General features: G+C 46.6%; 1 protein-coding gene across 2 annotated transcripts in view; it reads right to left on the bottom strand.

Annotated features, from left to right (window-relative positions):
- LOC124111838 (vacuolar protein sorting-associated protein 13D-like) overlaps nt 1-18,406 on the bottom strand; it is a 120,571-nt gene that overhangs the window by 65,354 nt on the left and 36,811 nt on the right. For both annotated transcript variants that reach the window (XM_048384355.1, XM_048384356.1), the window contains exons 24-39: nt 17,473-17,638; nt 16,937-17,124; nt 14,353-14,547; nt 14,079-14,203; nt 13,579-13,729; nt 11,336-13,058; nt 10,739-10,883; nt 10,043-10,220; nt 9,267-9,516; nt 8,265-8,445; nt 7,024-7,743; nt 6,190-6,429; nt 5,111-5,339; nt 3,845-4,069; nt 2,987-3,111; nt 519-617 (exon numbers count right to left, since the gene is read on the bottom strand). In XM_048384355.1, the coding sequence (XP_048240312.1) occupies nt 519-617; nt 2,987-3,111; nt 3,845-4,069; nt 5,111-5,339; nt 6,190-6,429; nt 7,024-7,743; nt 8,265-8,445; nt 9,267-9,516; nt 10,043-10,220; nt 10,739-10,883; nt 11,336-13,058; nt 13,579-13,729; nt 14,079-14,203; nt 14,353-14,547; nt 16,937-17,124; nt 17,473-17,638 (4,940 nt within the window). The remainder of the gene's footprint in view (nt 1-518; nt 618-2,986; nt 3,112-3,844; nt 4,070-5,110; nt 5,340-6,189; nt 6,430-7,023; nt 7,744-8,264; nt 8,446-9,266; nt 9,517-10,042; nt 10,221-10,738; nt 10,884-11,335; nt 13,059-13,578; nt 13,730-14,078; nt 14,204-14,352; nt 14,548-16,936; nt 17,125-17,472; nt 17,639-18,406) is intronic.

Below are 18,406 nucleotides of genomic sequence, written 5' to 3'. Positions count from 1 at the left end.
CATCATCATGATGGCTATGATTACTACCCAACAGTCTAGAACAGGGTCCCTCACATCATGGGAGTACGTCTACCAGTATTTGTTTGAGACCCAAACCTTTCCCAATTTGAATGTTAAATATCTACTTATCATTCCAACTTTAAAGCACAGCTGCAGGCTCTTGTCACTAAGAGATTGCCATTACATCGGATGGACCATATTTACATCCCGTTACATGAACTGCATACACTCTACAGGACTACAGCATAGTGTCCCATTTGTGTAGATCGATGATCATGATGTCAAACACAGGATTGTCTGGTGCAGGCCAGCATTGTTCTCTTGCAGCTTTAGATGCCGATCATGCCTCTCACCCGTCCTCTATTACTTCGTCCATCTACCAACCTTATCAGTAATGATAACATAACAACACCTGAGTTTGAACCTCAGCCTCAGGGTGACCTCAACTTGAGGCAAATGCTTATTGCTAGCAGGCAAACATCAAAGGGTTACTGCTACACTCTGAAACCTGCTTGTACCTTGAGAATGACTGCATTGGTGTCGATGGTGGTTGCATCCTCAACAACGACAAACTGGGTGTCTGTGATGTTCAGCTTCAGCTCAAAGGGTACATTCACCTGTGGGGAGAAACAATACTTGTAGTGCTGACCCAGCATAGAGGTATGCAGAGCAAGTACAGTAGACACAGTGTTGTAGTGCCGACCCAGCATAGAGGTATGCAGAGCAAGTACAGTAGACACAGTGTTGTAGTGCTGACCCAGCATAGAGGTATGCAGAGCAAGTACAGTAGACACAGTGTTGTAGTGCGGACCCAGCATAGAGGTATGCAGAGCAAGTACAGTAGACACAGTGTTGTAGTGCTGACCCAGCATAGAGGTATGCAGAGCAAGTACAGTAGACACAGTGTTGTAGTGCTGACCCAGCATAGAGGTATGCAGAGCAAGTACAGTAGACACAGTGTTGTAGTGCTGACCCAGCATAGAGGTATGCAGAGCAAGTACAGTAGACACAGTGTTGTAGTGCGGACCCAGCATAGAGGTATGCAGAGCAAGTACAGTAGACACAGTGTTGTAGTGCGGACCCAGCATAGAGGTATGCAGAGCAAGTACAGTAGACACAGTGTTGTAGTGCTGACCCAGCATAGAGGTATGCAGAGCAAGTACAGTAGACACAGTGTTGTAGTGCCGACCCAGCATAGAGGTATGCAGAGCAAGTACAGTAGACACAGTGTTGTAGTGCTGACCCAGCATAGAGGCATGCAGAGCAGGTACAGTAGACACAGTGTTGTAGTGCTGACCCAGCATAGAGGTATGCAGAGCAAGTACAGTAGACACAGTGTTGTAGTGCTGACCCAGCATAGAGGTATGCAGAGCAAGTACAGTAGACACAGTGTTGTAGTGCTGACCCAGCATAGAGGTATGCAGAGCAAGTACAGTAGACACAGTGTTGTAGTGCCGACCCAGCATAGAGGTATGCAGAGCAAGTACAGTAGACACAGTGTTGTAGTGCTGACCCAGCATAGAGGCATGCAGAGCAAGTACAGTAGACACAGTGTTGTAGTGCTGACCCAGCATAGAGGCATGCAGAGCAAGTACAGTAGACACAGTGTTGTAGTGCTGACCCAGCATAGAGGTATGTAGAGCTAGTACAGTAGACACAGTGTTGTAGTGCTGACCCAGCATAGAGGTATGCAGAGCAGGTACAGTAGACACAGTGTTGTAGTGCTGACCAAGCATCGAGGTATGCAGAGCAAGTACAGTAGACACAGTGTTGTAGTGCTGACCACGCATAGAGGTATGCAGGGCAAGTACAGTAGACACAGTGTTGTAGTGCCGACCCAGCATAGAGGTATGCAGAGCAAGTACAGTAGACACAGTGTTGTAGTGCTGACCCAGCATAGAGGTATGCAGAGCAAGTACAGTAGACACAGTGTTGTAGTGCTGACCCAGCATAGAGGTATGCAGGGCAAGTACAGTAGACACAGTGTTGTAGTGCTGACCCAGCATAGAGGTATGCAGAGCAAGTACAGTAGACACAGTGTTGTAGTGCTGACCCAGCATCGAGGTATGCAGAGCAAGTACAGTAGACACAGTGTTGTAGTGCTGACCCAGCATAGAGGTATGCAGAGCAAGTACAGTAGACACAGTGTTGTAGTGCTGACCCAGGATAGAGGCATGCAGAGCAGGTACAGTAGACACAGTGTTGTAGTGCTGACCAAGCATCGAGGTATGCAGAGCAAGTACAGTAGACACAGTGTTGTAGTGCCGACCCAGCATAGAGGTATGCAGAGCAAGTACAGTAGACACAGTGTTGTAGTGCTGACCCAGCATCGAGGTATGCAGAGCAAGTACAGTAGACACAGTGTTGTAGTGCTGACCCAGCATCGAGGTATGCAGAGCAAGTACAGTAGACACAGTGTTGTAGTGCTGACCCAGCATCGAGGTATGCAGAGCAAGTACAGTAGACACAGTGTTGTAGTGCTGACCAAGCATCGAGGTATGCAGAGCAAGTACAGTAGACACAGTGTTGTAGTGCTGACCCAGCATCGAGGTATGCAGAGCAAGTACAGTAGACACAGTGTTGTAGTGCTGACCCAGCATCGAGGTATGCAGAGCAAGTACAGTAGACACAGTGTTGTAGTGCTGACCCAGCATAGAGGTATGCAGAGCAAGTACAGTAGACACAGTGTTGTAGTGCTGACCAAGCATAGAGGTATGCAGAGCAAGTACAGTAGACACAGTGTTGTAGTGCTGACCCAGCATCGGGGTATGCAGAGCAAGTACAGTAGACACAGTGTTGTAGTGCTGACCCAGCATCGAGGTATGCAGAGCAAGTACAGTAGACACAGTGTTGTAGTGCTGACCCAGCATAGAGGTATGCAGAGCAAGTACAGTAGACACAGTGTTGTAGTGCTGACCCAGCATAGAGGTATGCAGAGCAAGTACAGTAGACACAGTGTTGTACAGTGCTGATGAATGCTACTCACCTCCTCTACGAAGGGCCCCCTTCTTGTCATGATGCCCCGTGACACAGTGAGGGGGGAGGATGTACGGCCCATCCCCCTCTTCTTCATCCCTCCCAGGCTCTCCGTCTTCACCTCGGTCTGTGGCTCTGAAACAACATTCCTTGGTTATTACATCATAATATATGTCTTACAACTTAGGTTTTAGTCATCGACAGAATCCTTTATGTCACAGTCTGATCATTGATCATCCCTCTATGCCAAAGGCTTTAGAATCTACGGGCCTTAATATGTATTGGGCATTATTTTTAGTACATTTTATTTGGATTTGTTAATGCTGATGTTACTGAAATGTTACTAACTCAGTGGTGTGGTGTGGTGTGGTGTGGTGTGGTGTGGTGTGGTGTGGTGTGGTGTGGTGTGGGGTGGTGTGGGGTGGTGTGGGGTGGGGTGGTGTGGGCTGAGGTGAGGTGGGGTGGGGTGGGGTGGGGTGGGGTGGGGTGGGGTGGGGTGGGGTTAGATTAGGTTAGGTGAGGTGAGGTGAGGTGAGGTGAGGTGAGTTGAGTTGAGTTGAGGTGAGGTGAGGTGAGGTGAGGTGAGGTGAGGTAAGGTGGGGTGGGGTGGGGTTAGGTTAGGTTAGGTTAGGTTAGGTGAGGGTGAGGTGGGATGAGGTTGGATGAGGTGAGGTAGGGTGGGGTGTGGTGGGGTGAGGTGGAGTGAAGTGGGGTGAGGTGTGGTGGGGTGAGGTGAGGTGGGGCAAGGTGAGGTGTGATGGGGTGGGGTGTGATGGGGTGGGGTGAGGTGAGGTGGGGCGACATGGGATGTGATGGGGTGGGGTGTTTAGTGTCACTGAATTTCTCATGCCATCACAAAAGTATTCACCTTCTTTGAACGGGTTCTCAGCATCCGTGAGCAGGAACTCCTGCACACTGAGCAGCCAGTCGAAGATACACATGAGCTTCATGTTGTTAAGGAGTACAGTGAACTGGGTGCCCACGGGACTGGAGCGGTAGTGGAGCTCCATCTGGAGCCCGTCCTTCTTCCAGCGGTCCGCGGACGGTTGTAACACAGACACAAACACGTTCGGGCGCGCGTTCATCGGCTGTGCTGCAACATACAAGGTCACATGTCAACAACAGTGATTGTATGATTGATTGAATGATTGATTGTATGATTGTACATTGAGGGGCCCTGTTCGCACATTCAGGGGCACTGTTCGGACATTGAGGGGCACTGTTCGTACATTGAGGGGCACTGTTCGGACATTGAGGGGCACTGTTTGGACATTGAGGGGCACTGTTTGGACATTGAGGGGCACTGTTCGGACATTGAGGGGCACTGTTCGTACATTGAGGGGCACTGTTCGGACATTGAGGGGCACTGTTTGGACATTGAGGGGCACTGTTTGGATATTGAGGGGCACTGTTTGTACATTGAGGGGCACTGTTTGCACATCGAGGGGCACTGTTTGCACATTGAGGGGCACTATTCGTACATTGAGGGGCACTATTCGTACATTGAGGGGCACTGTTCTTACATTGAGGGGCACTGTTGCACATTGAGGGGCACTGTTTTGACATTGAGGGGCACTGTTTGTACATTGAGGGGCACTGTTTGCACATTGAGAGGCACTGTTTGCACATTGAGGGGCATTATTCTTACATTGAGGGGCACTGTTCGTACATTGAGGGGCACTGTTTGCACATTGAGGGGCACTGTTTGTACATTGAGAGGCACTGTTTGCACATTGAGGGGCATTATTCTTACATTGAGGGGCACTGTTCGTACATTGAGGGGCACTGTTTGCACATTGAGGGGCACTGTTTGCACATTGAGGGGCACTGTTTGCACATTGAGGGGCACAGTTTGCACATCGAGGGGCACTGTTCGCACATTCTCCAATGCAGGAATATGACGTACAATGCTCTACCCACCCTGAGGAAGATCAACTCCTGCTAATGGAGGAGGGTATTTTTTTACAAAAGAGGCACAGACTAAGTTTTAGACATTTTTTTAGAAAATACTGTCTGAAAATACTTTGTTACAGAACTAAGTCAATTAATGCTTTTGTGTTCATCATTCTCAATTTTGTTTATGATGATTTGAAATAATCCAATGCGAGGATTGCACTTCTGAAAAAGAACTTACTTTTGAACCTTGTATCTACAACAACAATCTCGTGTGAAACAAGGTCGATGTCCTTGGTGTTGTCAGAGAAGCTCTCGTAGGACAGCTGTGAGTGTATGAAGTCCATCTTGGCCAGGGACACCTCCGGACAGCTCGGTCCCTGGTCGTGGGTCATCAGCAGCTCCACGCTGACGTTGTGCAGGTCTACCATCATGCTGATACACTTGTACACATCACCGCTCAACACAGTCTGAAGGATGGACATATAGATGGTGAGGAGACTGATAACCTTCTAGTGTAGCCCTGTAAGCAGCTATGGTTGTAGACACCTCATGGAGCAGTGGATGCCATTCTAGTGCACACTGATTCATAGCTCAGGGTAATAATAATCAGGTGTTTTATTATTGCATCATCATCATCATCATCATCATCATCATCATCATCATAATATAGAATATAATTTATTTTTCTTATACAATGGTGTAATATATCATCATCATCATCATCTGGAAGAATATATATCATCATCATCATCATAATATAGAATATAATTTATTTTTCTTATACAATGGTGTAATATATCATCATCATCATCATCTGGAAGAATATATATCATCATCATCATCATCATATAGAATATAATTTATTTTTCTTATACAATTGTGTAATATATCATCATCATCATCATCATCTGGTAGAATATATATCATCATCATCATATAGAATATAATTTATTTTTCTTATACAATTGTGTAATATATCATCATCATCATCATCATCTGGTAGAATATATATCATCATCATCATATAGAATATAATTTATTTTTCTTATACAATTGTGTAATATATCATCATCATCATCATCTGGAAGAATAAATATCTTATTTTGCTTTTTATATCATCTAGAAAAAATAATCTTATTTTGCTTTAATATATGAATATATTTAGAATCAAAGGTTGCAATAACATACCCACAGAAGGAATCCGGGAATAATTGTATGATGTATCATTGCATGGATATGACAGCCTTACTTTATAAAAATCGAGGCATTTCATGACTGTTTTTAGCAGTCGTAAGTGTGGCATCTATCAACTCCTACCTGTATTTTGGGGTCCTGCAGGTGTGTCATCATGGGAGTGCGGAACTGTTCCACCTGCTCCCCCAGGTTGTGCCCCAGGATCCCCCGCACCAGCTTGTACTGGGCAAGGTCAAGGTGACAGTAAATGGAGGACAGCTTGCCGTTGACCTGCCAGTCCGGGGCACTATGGCTGATGTCACACTCTAGGTTCCTCTCCACATGCAGAACTAACTGACACTTCTCACGCAGAATATTCCCTGGCTGAAATTTTCCAACAACAAAATTTATTCAGAAACACATATCACAATGTCAGCATTGCCAACAACAAGCTGACAACTAGCTTATTGTCTTTCTTACAAATGATCAAATACATTGGTATGATTAAAATGAGTGAAAACTGCCAAATATTTCGAGGATATTACCTACAACACATAGTCTCTGGTACCTAAAATGAGTGAGTGAGTTGGGACGTCCCTTTTAACAGTATTCCAGTTATATCACAGCGTGTCAGCTTAATGTGGGAGGAAAGCCCAAAGTGATGCAGGTCTCAGATGTTTACCACTTCGGTGAAACCCACGAGCACAGGTATGGTGCTGACAAACCTAGAAACACAATCGAGTCGAACCCGGATTCGAACCCACAATCATAGGTTTCTGGCGTGCCCAAGGGACACAACTTTGCACAGTGAGTTGCGGTGCCTTAGACGACTGGGCCATCTGTGCCCCCTCTGATACCTAAAAACAAAACTTGAAACAAAACTGAACAAGCCGAACTTAAGTAACTAAAAGTGGATTCTATTCATACACTTCCAGGCAATCATTCCCATTCGGTGCCACTCAGATTATATGCACTTACCTCCATCTGAACCACATACGTTGAGAACTCCATATCCCTGACCAGGTTGTTGCCTCTGTAATTCCTCTTGCTGACCCGCTTGGCTGTGAACAGGTCCATGTCCTTGAGACTGAGGGACCACACATCTAACATACACATATGAGCCTCGGGGGACTGGGGGGAGCTGGCACCGTTCTTCTTCTGGGCCAGGTTGAGCTGGGTGTCGCTGAACGGCCTCTTGATGCTGGCAGCTGCCTGTACTCCCGCAGCAATGGGATCAACACTCGACCCCTCCTTCTCCGGGGACTTGATGTCAGCTACATCGTGCACCATGTACACTCTCTCGTCCAGGGTGGCTGGCTCGTGTTCTCTCAGGTCGTAGTCCAGGCTGCCATAGATGCTTTGGGACATGGGGTCACTTGAAGACTGTGGAGCGAAGTACTCGCTGAACATGCTGTCCGTCATTGCGCGATGAACTACGCCTGATTTTTCCTGGAAGCCTTTCCGGCGATCTTGAGCATCGGTGTCACTTTTAGATTTGGCAGGTTCCAGTTTACCCTTCTTGTCAAATCTGTTTGTGCCTTCGGCTCCGTCTACGAGAAACGTGTTGACAACTCGGAGTGTTCCGAGATCAGCAACAAGAATGTCGTCAGTTTTTGAGCTGTGCGGTATGAGCAGAATGGGTGATCCAGCTTCAATGTCAAGCTTGATTCGGGATCCTCGAGAAGCAGATTCACTTATCTGAGTACAGAGAGACAGAATAGATCAGTATGTTATTATCAAAATTTGGTAAATGGGAATAACTGAGTGAGTGAGCTGTGATGAAAGGGCTTTAATGTCTCATGCAAGACTATTGCACTTTAATAGAAACAAGAATGTGTGTGTGTGTGTGTGTGTGTGTGTGTGTATGTGTGTGAAGTAAAAGTTCTAGCTAACTGAGATACCATGCCACAGTTGAACAAGAATCAGACACTGTATACTGAGACTGAGCTGACCAGTCCTTGTCTTAGAAGCTAAATGCCAAGTGCCAGGCAGGGTAACGACAAGTACCATCTTTTGGTATGATGATTTTTGAGTGAGTGAGTGAGTGAGTGAGTGAGTGAGTGAGTGAGTGAGTGAGTGAGTGAGTGAGTGAGTGAGTCTGGATCACGCAAACCACTGGGTAACAGCATGAGCATTGATCCAGGTCCTCAAGGCATGACGGCACAGAGTCAGCCATATTACATCAGGTATACATTAGGACAGATGTGTCTGTGAGCTACCTTTTGTCCAGCTGAAGCTGCTCTCATCCTGCCCAGGACGTCCTGCAGCTGTAGGAAGTGCTGGCAGAACGCCAGGACCTCCGACTGGAAGCGGTTGGTGTGGATGTACCGTAGCGACGACATCCGCAGCTTCAAGTAGATATCATACTCCCTCTGCAGCTGGTCGTCAGGGAAACCATACCTACACAGTGTTCGAAACTGAGTCAAAGGTCCTTGTCGTAAACCTAAAGTTTAACATCTAGAGGTCGTTACCATAGCAGCAAACCTCAAGGACCCCAGGAGTCACCATGATTTTGAACACTGCTACTCATATACCATGTTTCATGACAACACATTTTAAATGAATATTTGTTATTACCATTATGTTAAATCTTATCATACCCAAACATGTCAATTTAACTACTGGACCCCACCCATAAAGGGTGAAAAGCGCTTCAAATATTGCGACTCAATCATTTAACATGGACTTGCTCCTGTCGTAATAACACAATTGCCTTGAAGATTGGACCCCTTTGGCCTGTGATAAGTAGAAATAGCAGAGGGCCCGTCAGTGATAGAAACTAACTGTTTCAGTGAGTGAGCGAGTATGGTTTTACACCACTTTTAGCAATATTCCAGCAATATCCCGGCGGGGGACACCAGAAATGGGCTTCACACATTGTACCCATGTCGGGAATCAGACCCGGGTCTTCGGCGTGACGAGTGAGCTCTTTAACCACTAGGCTACCCGACCGCCCCACTAACTGTGTCCTTACAATGATAACATATAGCAAAACCTGTAAAAATTGCAAAGTTCTACTTTTCCTTATGATACCTTAACTAATGGACAGTTTGGTAAGGACTATAGGACTAGTGCCAATTTCTAACCCTGCCTGTATAAATCCAGTGGCTTGACTGTCCAGTTATTCAAACACTAACATTTACTTATCATCAGGCTACCAGGCTATAAGGATTACTGTGTGAAAGAAAGAGCTGACAACAGATATGAAAGGAGCTACTTACTTGAAGAAATCAAACTCCAGTGCCTGTCTGCCCAGTGTGACGAACCTCTGCTGGTAGAGCTTCCCGTGGGGTGAGTGGTCAGAGAGGGTCAGGCTGCCCAGCTGACCCCGGCAGGACATGTTGAAGTCCCGCTTGCTGATGTGGGAGTGGAGACTGGTCATGGACACCTGGGCCAGCTCGTACTCCGGCTTGTTGAGGATGAGGGTGAAGCTCTCCACGGCAAAGTTGATTTCCTGGTTTACAACCTCCTCTGGATGGGGAAGATGGAAGGATTGGAGTGTGGTGAGGTTGGCTTTATCATGTTTATGTCACTGAACAGTATTTCAGTTGTATCATTTGTTTGTTTGTTGTTTAATGCTGCACTTAGCAATATTGTAGCTATATGACAGTGATTGACATCATGAGCATCGATCCACGCAATTGGGATTGATGACATACATCAACTCAGCGAGCCTGACCACCCGATCCCGCTAGTCACCTATTACGTCAAGCATAGTCCCCTGTTACAGCAAGCATGGGTTGCTGAAGACCTATTCTACCCCGGATCACCAATTAGATTAGTATTTCAGGTAAATCACTGGGTATCAACAAGGGGGTGAGCCCACAGAGATGGCAGTACCATTCCTTTTCCCATGAGCACAGATATGGTGCTGACATCATAACAATGAATTTGGGATTTGAACTTTAGATTAGCAGATCATGGCCAAACTAAGGGACATAACTCTGTACATAAATCTTTTAAGACCACTAGACCCTCAGATTCTGCTAGTGCTCACCTGTCTCGGGTGAGTTGAGGGTGCTGTCCCCGTCAGACGTAGGATCAAGGACGGAAGTGTCGGACTCGGTTTCGTGGACCTTGGCCCCCATCCCCAGGAAATCAAGGAGGACCACCCATGTCTGCAGGTTGATTGTCATCTCCAGGCTGCTGAAGTTGACATCGATGAAGCGGTTTGTCTGGTCCATGAAATAATGGTCAAGTCATTGAAACAGATATCAGATAGGGACGGTCTGATCTGAAATACTTCATTTAGTGTATTGGGTGAGTTCCTACAATATTCCTGCAATGTAATGGCAGGGAGACATGGCTTAACACTGTATCCATGAGGAAATCAAACATGGGTGTTTGACTTCACAAATGAATACTTCAGCCACTAATGCCACTTTTAACATTATTCCAGTTGTATCACGACGTGTCAGCTTAATGTGGGAGGAAAGCCCGAAGTGATGCAGGTCTCAGACATTTATCACTTTGGTGAAACCCACGAGCATGGGTATGTTGCTGACAAACCTGGAAACACACCCAGGGCAAAACTGGATTAGAACCCACGATCTTAGATTTCTGGTGTGCCCAAAGGACACAACTATGCACATTCACTTAGCCACAGACAAATGAAACAGCCATTTTATTAGGAAAAGACAAGAAAATGCAAGGGTTGAAATCATATTGAACAAATGTGTTAAATCATAAAAACCTTGTTATATTTAGTTGTATAGTCTGGGGACTTCTTGTCAACAAGCACAACATCGATGTGGACGAGGTCCTCTATGGGGGGGTCCTCTGGGTCCAGGATGTCACGGAGGGTTGGGGATGGTGGCGGTGTCTGGGGGAACATCTCTCTGAAACAGTGGGGTAGCATATCTTTTATAAACATATATAGTTCCATGGTGCTGCAGCATATATCTACATCTTTTACAAGTGTCTTAAATGTCTTCTCACATTTAAAACCAGCTTGCAAACCTTGTGTTTTGCTAGAAATGGTTTTAGGACAATTTAGACTTTTCCTATTTTTTAATTAATATTAAATAATACATTCTTCTGCACCATAACTAAATGTGTTCTTTCTTTATAACATAATAGCAAATAATCTCTGTATGGCCTCAGATATGGCCTACCTTTAAACCCTGTGCATATATTTGGCTACTAGCTGCCATTACCATTTACTGTCAGGAATCCTCACAAGGGCATCAAAATTCTGACTTACAGACCAGTGTAACATTATTGTCTGCATATTACAATACAAATTACACTCACACCCATTGAAATAATGGAGACCAGTAAGTAAACCCACCTGTCCTTCCCCCGTGTTCTCTGGTTCTGGACGAAACCAATGTAGAATGCTGTGGTTTGTTTCTTCGATGTGGGCTTCAGGGTCTTCTCGTGGAAGCTGGATGGCAAGGATGCTGGCATGAGAGGCACTGGAGCAATGATGGTACTGTCGGGACATGATGTCGACAGGAATGTTTTGGGTTTCGCATCATCAACATCAGCTTCTTTATGTGAACTACGAGAAACCATGATTTGTCTATGAGCCGATTTCTCGGATTCTAACAAATCATCCATTGAGAGAGATTTCAGTCTGAGTTGCATCTCTGTCACAACTTTATTATCTTTGGCATAATTCATTGAAAAGTCAGTCAGCTTGAGATCAACCAATCCTTGTTCCCCCTCCCCGAAATCCCCCCTCAGTTCAACCTCGAATAGAGGAACTTCAAAATGGAAATGCTTTGCGAGAAATCCCTCCTGTAAAGTGGACTCTTGCATAGCCAGGTTTGTTTGAGATTCAGAGTGTCCTTCAGCTGCTGCATCTGCTGCAGGTCCTCCCGAGGTGGAATCATCAGATGCATCAGGAGCAAAGTCATCCTCACTGTACGTCAGGTTGTCTAGAGTCTGCAGTATCTGCTCATACACCTCCTTCGACAACACCAACTTCACCGCCGGCGTGATTTTGGCACACACATTTAACACATTGCTTATTTGGGCTGGTTGCACCGACTTTTGAGGAGTCCTGGGTGGGAAGTCGTCATTTGTAACCTCAGGGTTGATGATAGGCACTTCAGTTGTTTCTTTGGCAATCACTAAATCAACAGCTGTGTCATACAAAATGGGCACACCGAGTTCATATGAAAGACTGTAGTAGGACTTCCCCATGAGTGTTGCGGATATGCTCTGCCCTACTTGAGTATTGTATTTCTCCAGATCCAGAGAATACAGGTTCATGTTTCTCAGGGATATGTGCACCTCTTCGCTATGGTCCATAGAGTCATGTATCGTTGATGCTGAGCTGGACTCGGTGAGACTAGAGTTGGACACGGTGATCTCACCGAGGTGAGCCAGAAGGACCTGGTAGCTTGTGGGTGTTCGTGGAAGGGCTATAATAGGAGTCTCCATGCGGGCTGTAAACTTCAAACAAGACCCTCTCTGACTAGACAGATCAGTGACAGACCCAAAAGTATTGTCTAACAACACAGTGTCTGTCAAATCCCCTAGAGATACGTCTCTGTTGAGAGTGCAGGTGCTGAGGTCATGCGCTTCACGTTCAACTCGACCGCTAACCAGACCCATGGCTACTTCTGTTGCGGCCTTGCCAATAGAGGAGGCAAAGTCAGACATGTAATCCTTGAATTCTGACATACAGTCCATCAGCTCATTGAGGAACTGAGGTGAATGTGTATAATAAACAGATGCCATGCTGAAGTCAGCGTAGACTTCATCCGATTCTGGGAGAGCTTGCCCAAAAGTACCATCTCGGGCTCCTTCGAGTAACGTTTTTTTCACATTGAAAGAAAAAGCCTTCTTTGAGCTACTCTTAGCATGAACAGTATCAGTGAACACGGCTTCATCTCGAGCGGTCTGGTACATAGCGCATGGAATGGTGCGTGGAGAAATGAGTGCCTCTGACTGGTCAAGCTGGCTTTCCCCGACGCTGAACACCTGCTGATAGAGACTGCCCTCTGGGGTGACATCGGTCAAGTGGAGACCGCCAAGACTGCCCTCTATCTGCCAACTGTCGTCTGGAACATGGTGGATAACAAACCACTTAGGACAAACAAATAACATGTGCATTACGGGTTACCATGGTTACACATGGTTACTCAGTCCAAATCTTAATCCCCTGACTCTAAACTTGTGACGGTAAGTTAAGGCCACACCATGATCCAAGACAGTAGAATAGGGGGTCAAATTGACAAAATCCTAAATCAATGCTTTTTTCAAGCTCTTTAGCAGGTGCACAAGACACAGGTAAGAAACCGATGGAAATCTGCCACTGACTATCATAACGCCCCATTGCTCACACATAAAATGTTTAAACATGAATCATCAGATGAAAGTTTATGTTATAAAGTAACATGACTCTTGATTCCATTCTCAAAATCATGATACACCTTAAACACTTACATTTCATGAGAAATGAAAGTACATTGGACAAAGTTTGTTTGAAGAATAGCTTCTAACTTTCTGGCAAACATACATGTGACTATGTTTTATGTTATGTCTGTGAAATCAATAGACAACTGAAAACCTGGACTTTACCGAGACATGCCTCTATCTTGGCTGTTGACATGGTTGCTGTGGCAACCTTCTTCCCAACCTTACGCCCTTCCTTCTCACTGAAGCGAGGCAGCAGGATGTTCAGCCTCTTGAAGTCAGCTGTCACCATCACCTTGTCCTTCTTGGGCTGAAACTAAGTTTCAAAACCACATAAGAAACAGTTTGCATGATGAATAACTGTAATCTCAGCAGCATCCAGAGACACGTTCCAAAGTGACAGAGGCATATATCATCTCCGATTATTAGACAACCCCCCATTTTAGCTGACTGAGTAAAAGAGGCTGACTCAATAGCCTAAAACCAGACGAGTCTGATTACTTTGTTGGCCTTGTTTATTGTTGCTATCAAAAGAAGGTCACAGGTAATTAGAATATTGCCTCTGCTTCAGAATCCCCACAGAAGACATGCATGGAGTACTGGTGAAGCTTTTTGCACTGGGATCTCAACATGATCCTGAATGATACAACAGAGAGTGAACGTACAATGATGGAGTCTTGGCGTCTGGATGGGCGCCTGTCCTGAGGAGGTCGGGAGGACTGCTTGTCGCTGGAGGAGGGGAATGCTCTCTTCAGGAAACTGAGAATCTCTACAATGGTCTCTTGGTTAGCTGGAACACATCAACATATATTTACAATGTGTAATCAGTAACAAAACATTTACTGGACATGACATTTTGCAGTGAAAGCAAGGTTACGTGTCATCAAACTAGATGTGTTTGCGAGTACAGCAGATCCTGGCACAGCAAGGGTAACTAACCTATGAAATCCAGACTGTTGAACTGGAGGTTGAGTATCTGCATGCCTCCATCAACTGTCTTGTCCCCCTCCGGTCCGGGGTCTATGATCTGCTCGTACTCCATGATGATGAGGGCCTCGGAGCTCTGCCCCAGACTGGTGAAGGAGGGACCGTTTACATCCTCTCCGGGATTCAGTGACTGGGGCGAGCTTGGTCCTTAAACAATGACATTCATTCATTCATTCATTGAGCGAGAGCGAGTGAGTTTCAAAGTTAGCAAGGGTGTGTGTGGGTTGTTGTACATGTCTGTGAGTAGGAGTGTGTGGTGTACATGTGTGTGTGGGCTGGTGTACCTATGTGTGTGGGCTGGTGTACATGTGTGTGTGGGCTGGTGTACGTGTGGGCTGGTGTACATGTGTGTGTGGGCTGGTGTACATGTGTGTGTGGGCTGGTGTACGTGTGTGTGTGGGCTGGTGTACATGTGTGTGTGGGCTGGTGTACATGTGTGTGTGGGTTGGTGTACGTGTGTGTGTGGGCTGGTGTACATGTGTGTGTGTGGGCTGGTGTACATGTGTGTGTGGGCTGGTGTACATGTGTGTGTGGGCTGGTGTACGTGTGTGTGTGGGCTGGTGTACGTGTGTGTGTGGGCTGGTGTACGTGTGTGGGTGGGCTGGTGTACGTGTGTGTGTGGATGTTGTACATGTGTGTGTGGGCTGGTGTACATGTGGGCTGGTGTACATGTGTGTGTGGGTTGTTGTACATGTGTGTGTGGGCTGGTGTACATGTGTGTGTGTGGGCTAGTGTACATGTCTGTGAGTAGGAGTGTGTGGTGTACATGTGTGTGTGGGCTGGTGTACCTATGTGTGTGGGCTGGTGTACATGTGTGTGTGGGCTGGTGTACGTGTGGGCTGGTGTACATGTGTGTGTGGGCTGGTGTACATGTGTGTGTGGGCTGGTGTACGTGTGTGTGTGGGCTGGTGTACATGTGTGTGTGGGCTGGTGTACATGTGTGTGTGGGTTGTTGTACATGTGTGTGTGGGCTGGTGTACATGTGTGGGTGGGCTGGTGTACGTGTGTGTGTGGATGTTGTACATGTGTGTGTGGGCTGGTGTACATGTGGGCTGGTGTACATGTGTGTGTGGGCTGGTGTACGTGTGTGTGTGGGCTGGTGTACATGTGTGTGGGGGTTGTTGTACATGTGTGTGAGTAGGAGTGTGTGTGTACATGTGTGTGTGGGCTGGTGTACCTGTGTGTGGGCTGGTGTACGTGTGGGGTTGGAGTGTGGATGTACGAGTGCATGGGTAGGTGATGTGTGGGTAGGTAGACGTGATGTGGGTGAGTGTGTGTGTGTGTGTTGGTGGGTTTGTGGGTGTACATGTGTGGGCGTGTTGGTATGTGTTTGTGTGGGTGGGTGTACATGTGTGTGCGTGTTGGTATGTGTTTGTGTGGGTGGGTGTACATGTGTGGGCGTGTTGGTATGTGTTTGTGTGGGTGGGTGTACATGTGTGGGCGTGTTGGTATGTGTTTGTGTGGGTGGGTGTACATGTGTGGGCGTGTTGGTATGTGTTTGTGTGGGTGGGTGTACATGTGTGGGCGTGTTGGTATGTGTTTGTGTGGGTGGGTGTACATGTGTGGGCGTGTTGGTATGTGTTTGTGTGGGTGGGTGTACATGTGTGGGCGTGTTGTTATGTGTTTGTGTGGGTGGGTGTACATGTGTGGGCGTGTTGGTATGTGTTTGTGTGGGTGGGTGTACATGTGTGGGTGTGTTGGTATGTGTTTGTGTGGGTGGGTGTACATGTGTGGGAGTGTGGGTGTGTGTTGGATGTGTGGTTGAGTTGATGTGCGGGTGTGTGTGTGGGTGTGGGTGTGGGTGTGGGTGGGTGTGGGTTTGTGGGTGTACATGTGTGGGTGTGTGTTGGATGTGTGGTTGTGTTGATGAGCGGGGGTGTGTGTGGGTGTGGGTGTGGGTGGGTGTGGGTTTGTGGGTGTACATGTGTGGGTGTGTGTTGGATGTGTGGTTGTGTTGATGAGCGGGGGTGTGTGTGGGTGTGGGTGTGGGTGGGTGTGGGTTTGTGGGTGTACATGTGTCGGTGTGTTGGATGTGTGGTTGTGTTGATGTGTGGGTGTGTGTGTGGGTGTGTGTGGGTTTGTGGATGTAGATGTGTGGGTGTGTTGGATGTGTGGTTGTGTTGATGTGCGGGTGAGTGTGTGGGTGTGTGTGGGTTTGTGGATGTAGATGTGTGGAAGTGTTGGATGTGTGGTTGAGTTGATGTGCGGGTGTGTGTGTGGGTGTGGGTGGGTTTGGGGGGAGTACATGTATGGGTGTGTGTTGGTTGGTTCGATCAAAACAAATGTAAACTCAACGGATTAACAATCTATTTCACTAAATATTACATGTTGATACTATTGCTAGTGTAATGTGGCATCAGTGTTAACTATTGGTATTTTAACATGTCATTCATACATTAGCATTATGCCATGGTCAATTGTGCTGCAGTGATAGTTTGATCAATCATTACACCCCTACTCTCTACACTATGGACAACGTGCATTACAAGGTATACTTCCATCCCAACACAACAAGGCTCTGTAAGAGTGTACTGACCTGCGAACACCTGGAATGCGGAAGATATGGCTTCCTGGATGGACTGGAAACTACCGCTCTGGAAGGAGCCCGATGCCATGGGGGAACTAGCACCCTCCATCCCTGGTGAGCCGGGGGAGGTGGGGGATGCGGGGGACAGGGGAGACCCAGCGTCAGATCCACGGATACTCCCACTACGAGTGTCTAGTCTGGAGAAGGAGTGAATCGTGTTTAAGTTCAGGCCAAAAGTAGAATAGTTACATTTAAAAAAGACTGAAAATTAATCTGACAAATCAAAGGCTGATACTAAACATTTGTTACATGCTGGTGTAGTAGTCAAAGTCGTTTAATAACAATAATTCCACCATCAGCAATACTCCAGCAACATCCTGGAGTCTGGACCAGACAAACCAGTGATGGACAGCATGAGCAACAATCCATGCGGCCCAGGTCATATAATTGTAATAACCCTATCCTGATTAGTCAGCACTTACAACGGACACAGGGTACCTATTCTTTCCTGGAATCCCCACAAGAGTTATGGTATTTTTACTTACACAAGATGTTTGTGTGATGCAATGAGCAGCTCGAAGTCTGGTCCGTAGCTCTGCAGAGCATCCACCACAAGGAGGCTGTGGACCGTGAGCTTGAGGGAGGTGTTTTGGGACTTCTTGGACACATCAGCCTGCACATCGGTCACTCGGAACTCGGCTAGAGCTTGACCTGAAGAAGGGTGAAGCCAGACTAGACTGGGTCCATGGTAAGGCTTCAATACATACACTGGGACAAATCCTTGACAAATCTTATTACTATTGGACAGACACATCAACTCGACAACATAACTTTTGACTAATTTGCGTTTATGTTTGAAAAATATAATATTTACATTATTCAGCTGAGATGTTTATCAAGACCAATGACAGTATGTGACCAATCACTAGTCCAAAAATTGAGGCTAGTAACATCTTCTTTGGGCTAGTATGTGAGTTGTGTTTACGCCACTTGTAGCATGTTCCTGCAATATCCCGGCTGGCGCCACTGGAAATGGATGTCACACGTTGTACCCCAGTGTGGGGAAGCAAAACCTGGGTTCATGTTGTGATGAGTCAACACTTTTCCCAGCAGGTAACCCACCACTTCTCTGGCTTGTAAGCTTAGCTCATGACAGCCCCATGTTAAGGTGAGGTGAGGTGAGGTGAGGTGAGGGTAGGTGAGGTGAGGTGAGGGTAGGTGAGGGTAGGTGAGGGTAGGTGAGGTGAGGTGAAATGGGGCTTAACGTCGCGTCCAAGATTATTGCACTAATATAGTGACATGCATGCACGTGTGTGTGTGGCTGCTTGTACTAGTCCAGACTGATGCCGATTTATAGTGCTAGTTCACTGAGATACCATGCCGCAGTTTAACATGAATACCCCACTCAGACACAGTATACTGACTCTGAGCCGACCAGTCCTTGTTTTAACCCCTTAATGCCGAGCGCCAGACAGGGTA

This window comes from Haliotis rufescens, unplaced genomic scaffold (assembly GCF_023055435.1).
Source record: "Haliotis rufescens isolate VD_foot unplaced genomic scaffold, xgHalRufe1.0.p SCAF_5, whole genome shotgun sequence".
Classification (NCBI taxonomy): Eukaryota; Metazoa; Mollusca; class Gastropoda; order Lepetellida; family Haliotidae; genus Haliotis; species Haliotis rufescens.
The sequence above is the reverse complement of the archived record's forward strand: the minus strand, read 5'-3'. Positions and strand labels throughout refer to the sequence as shown.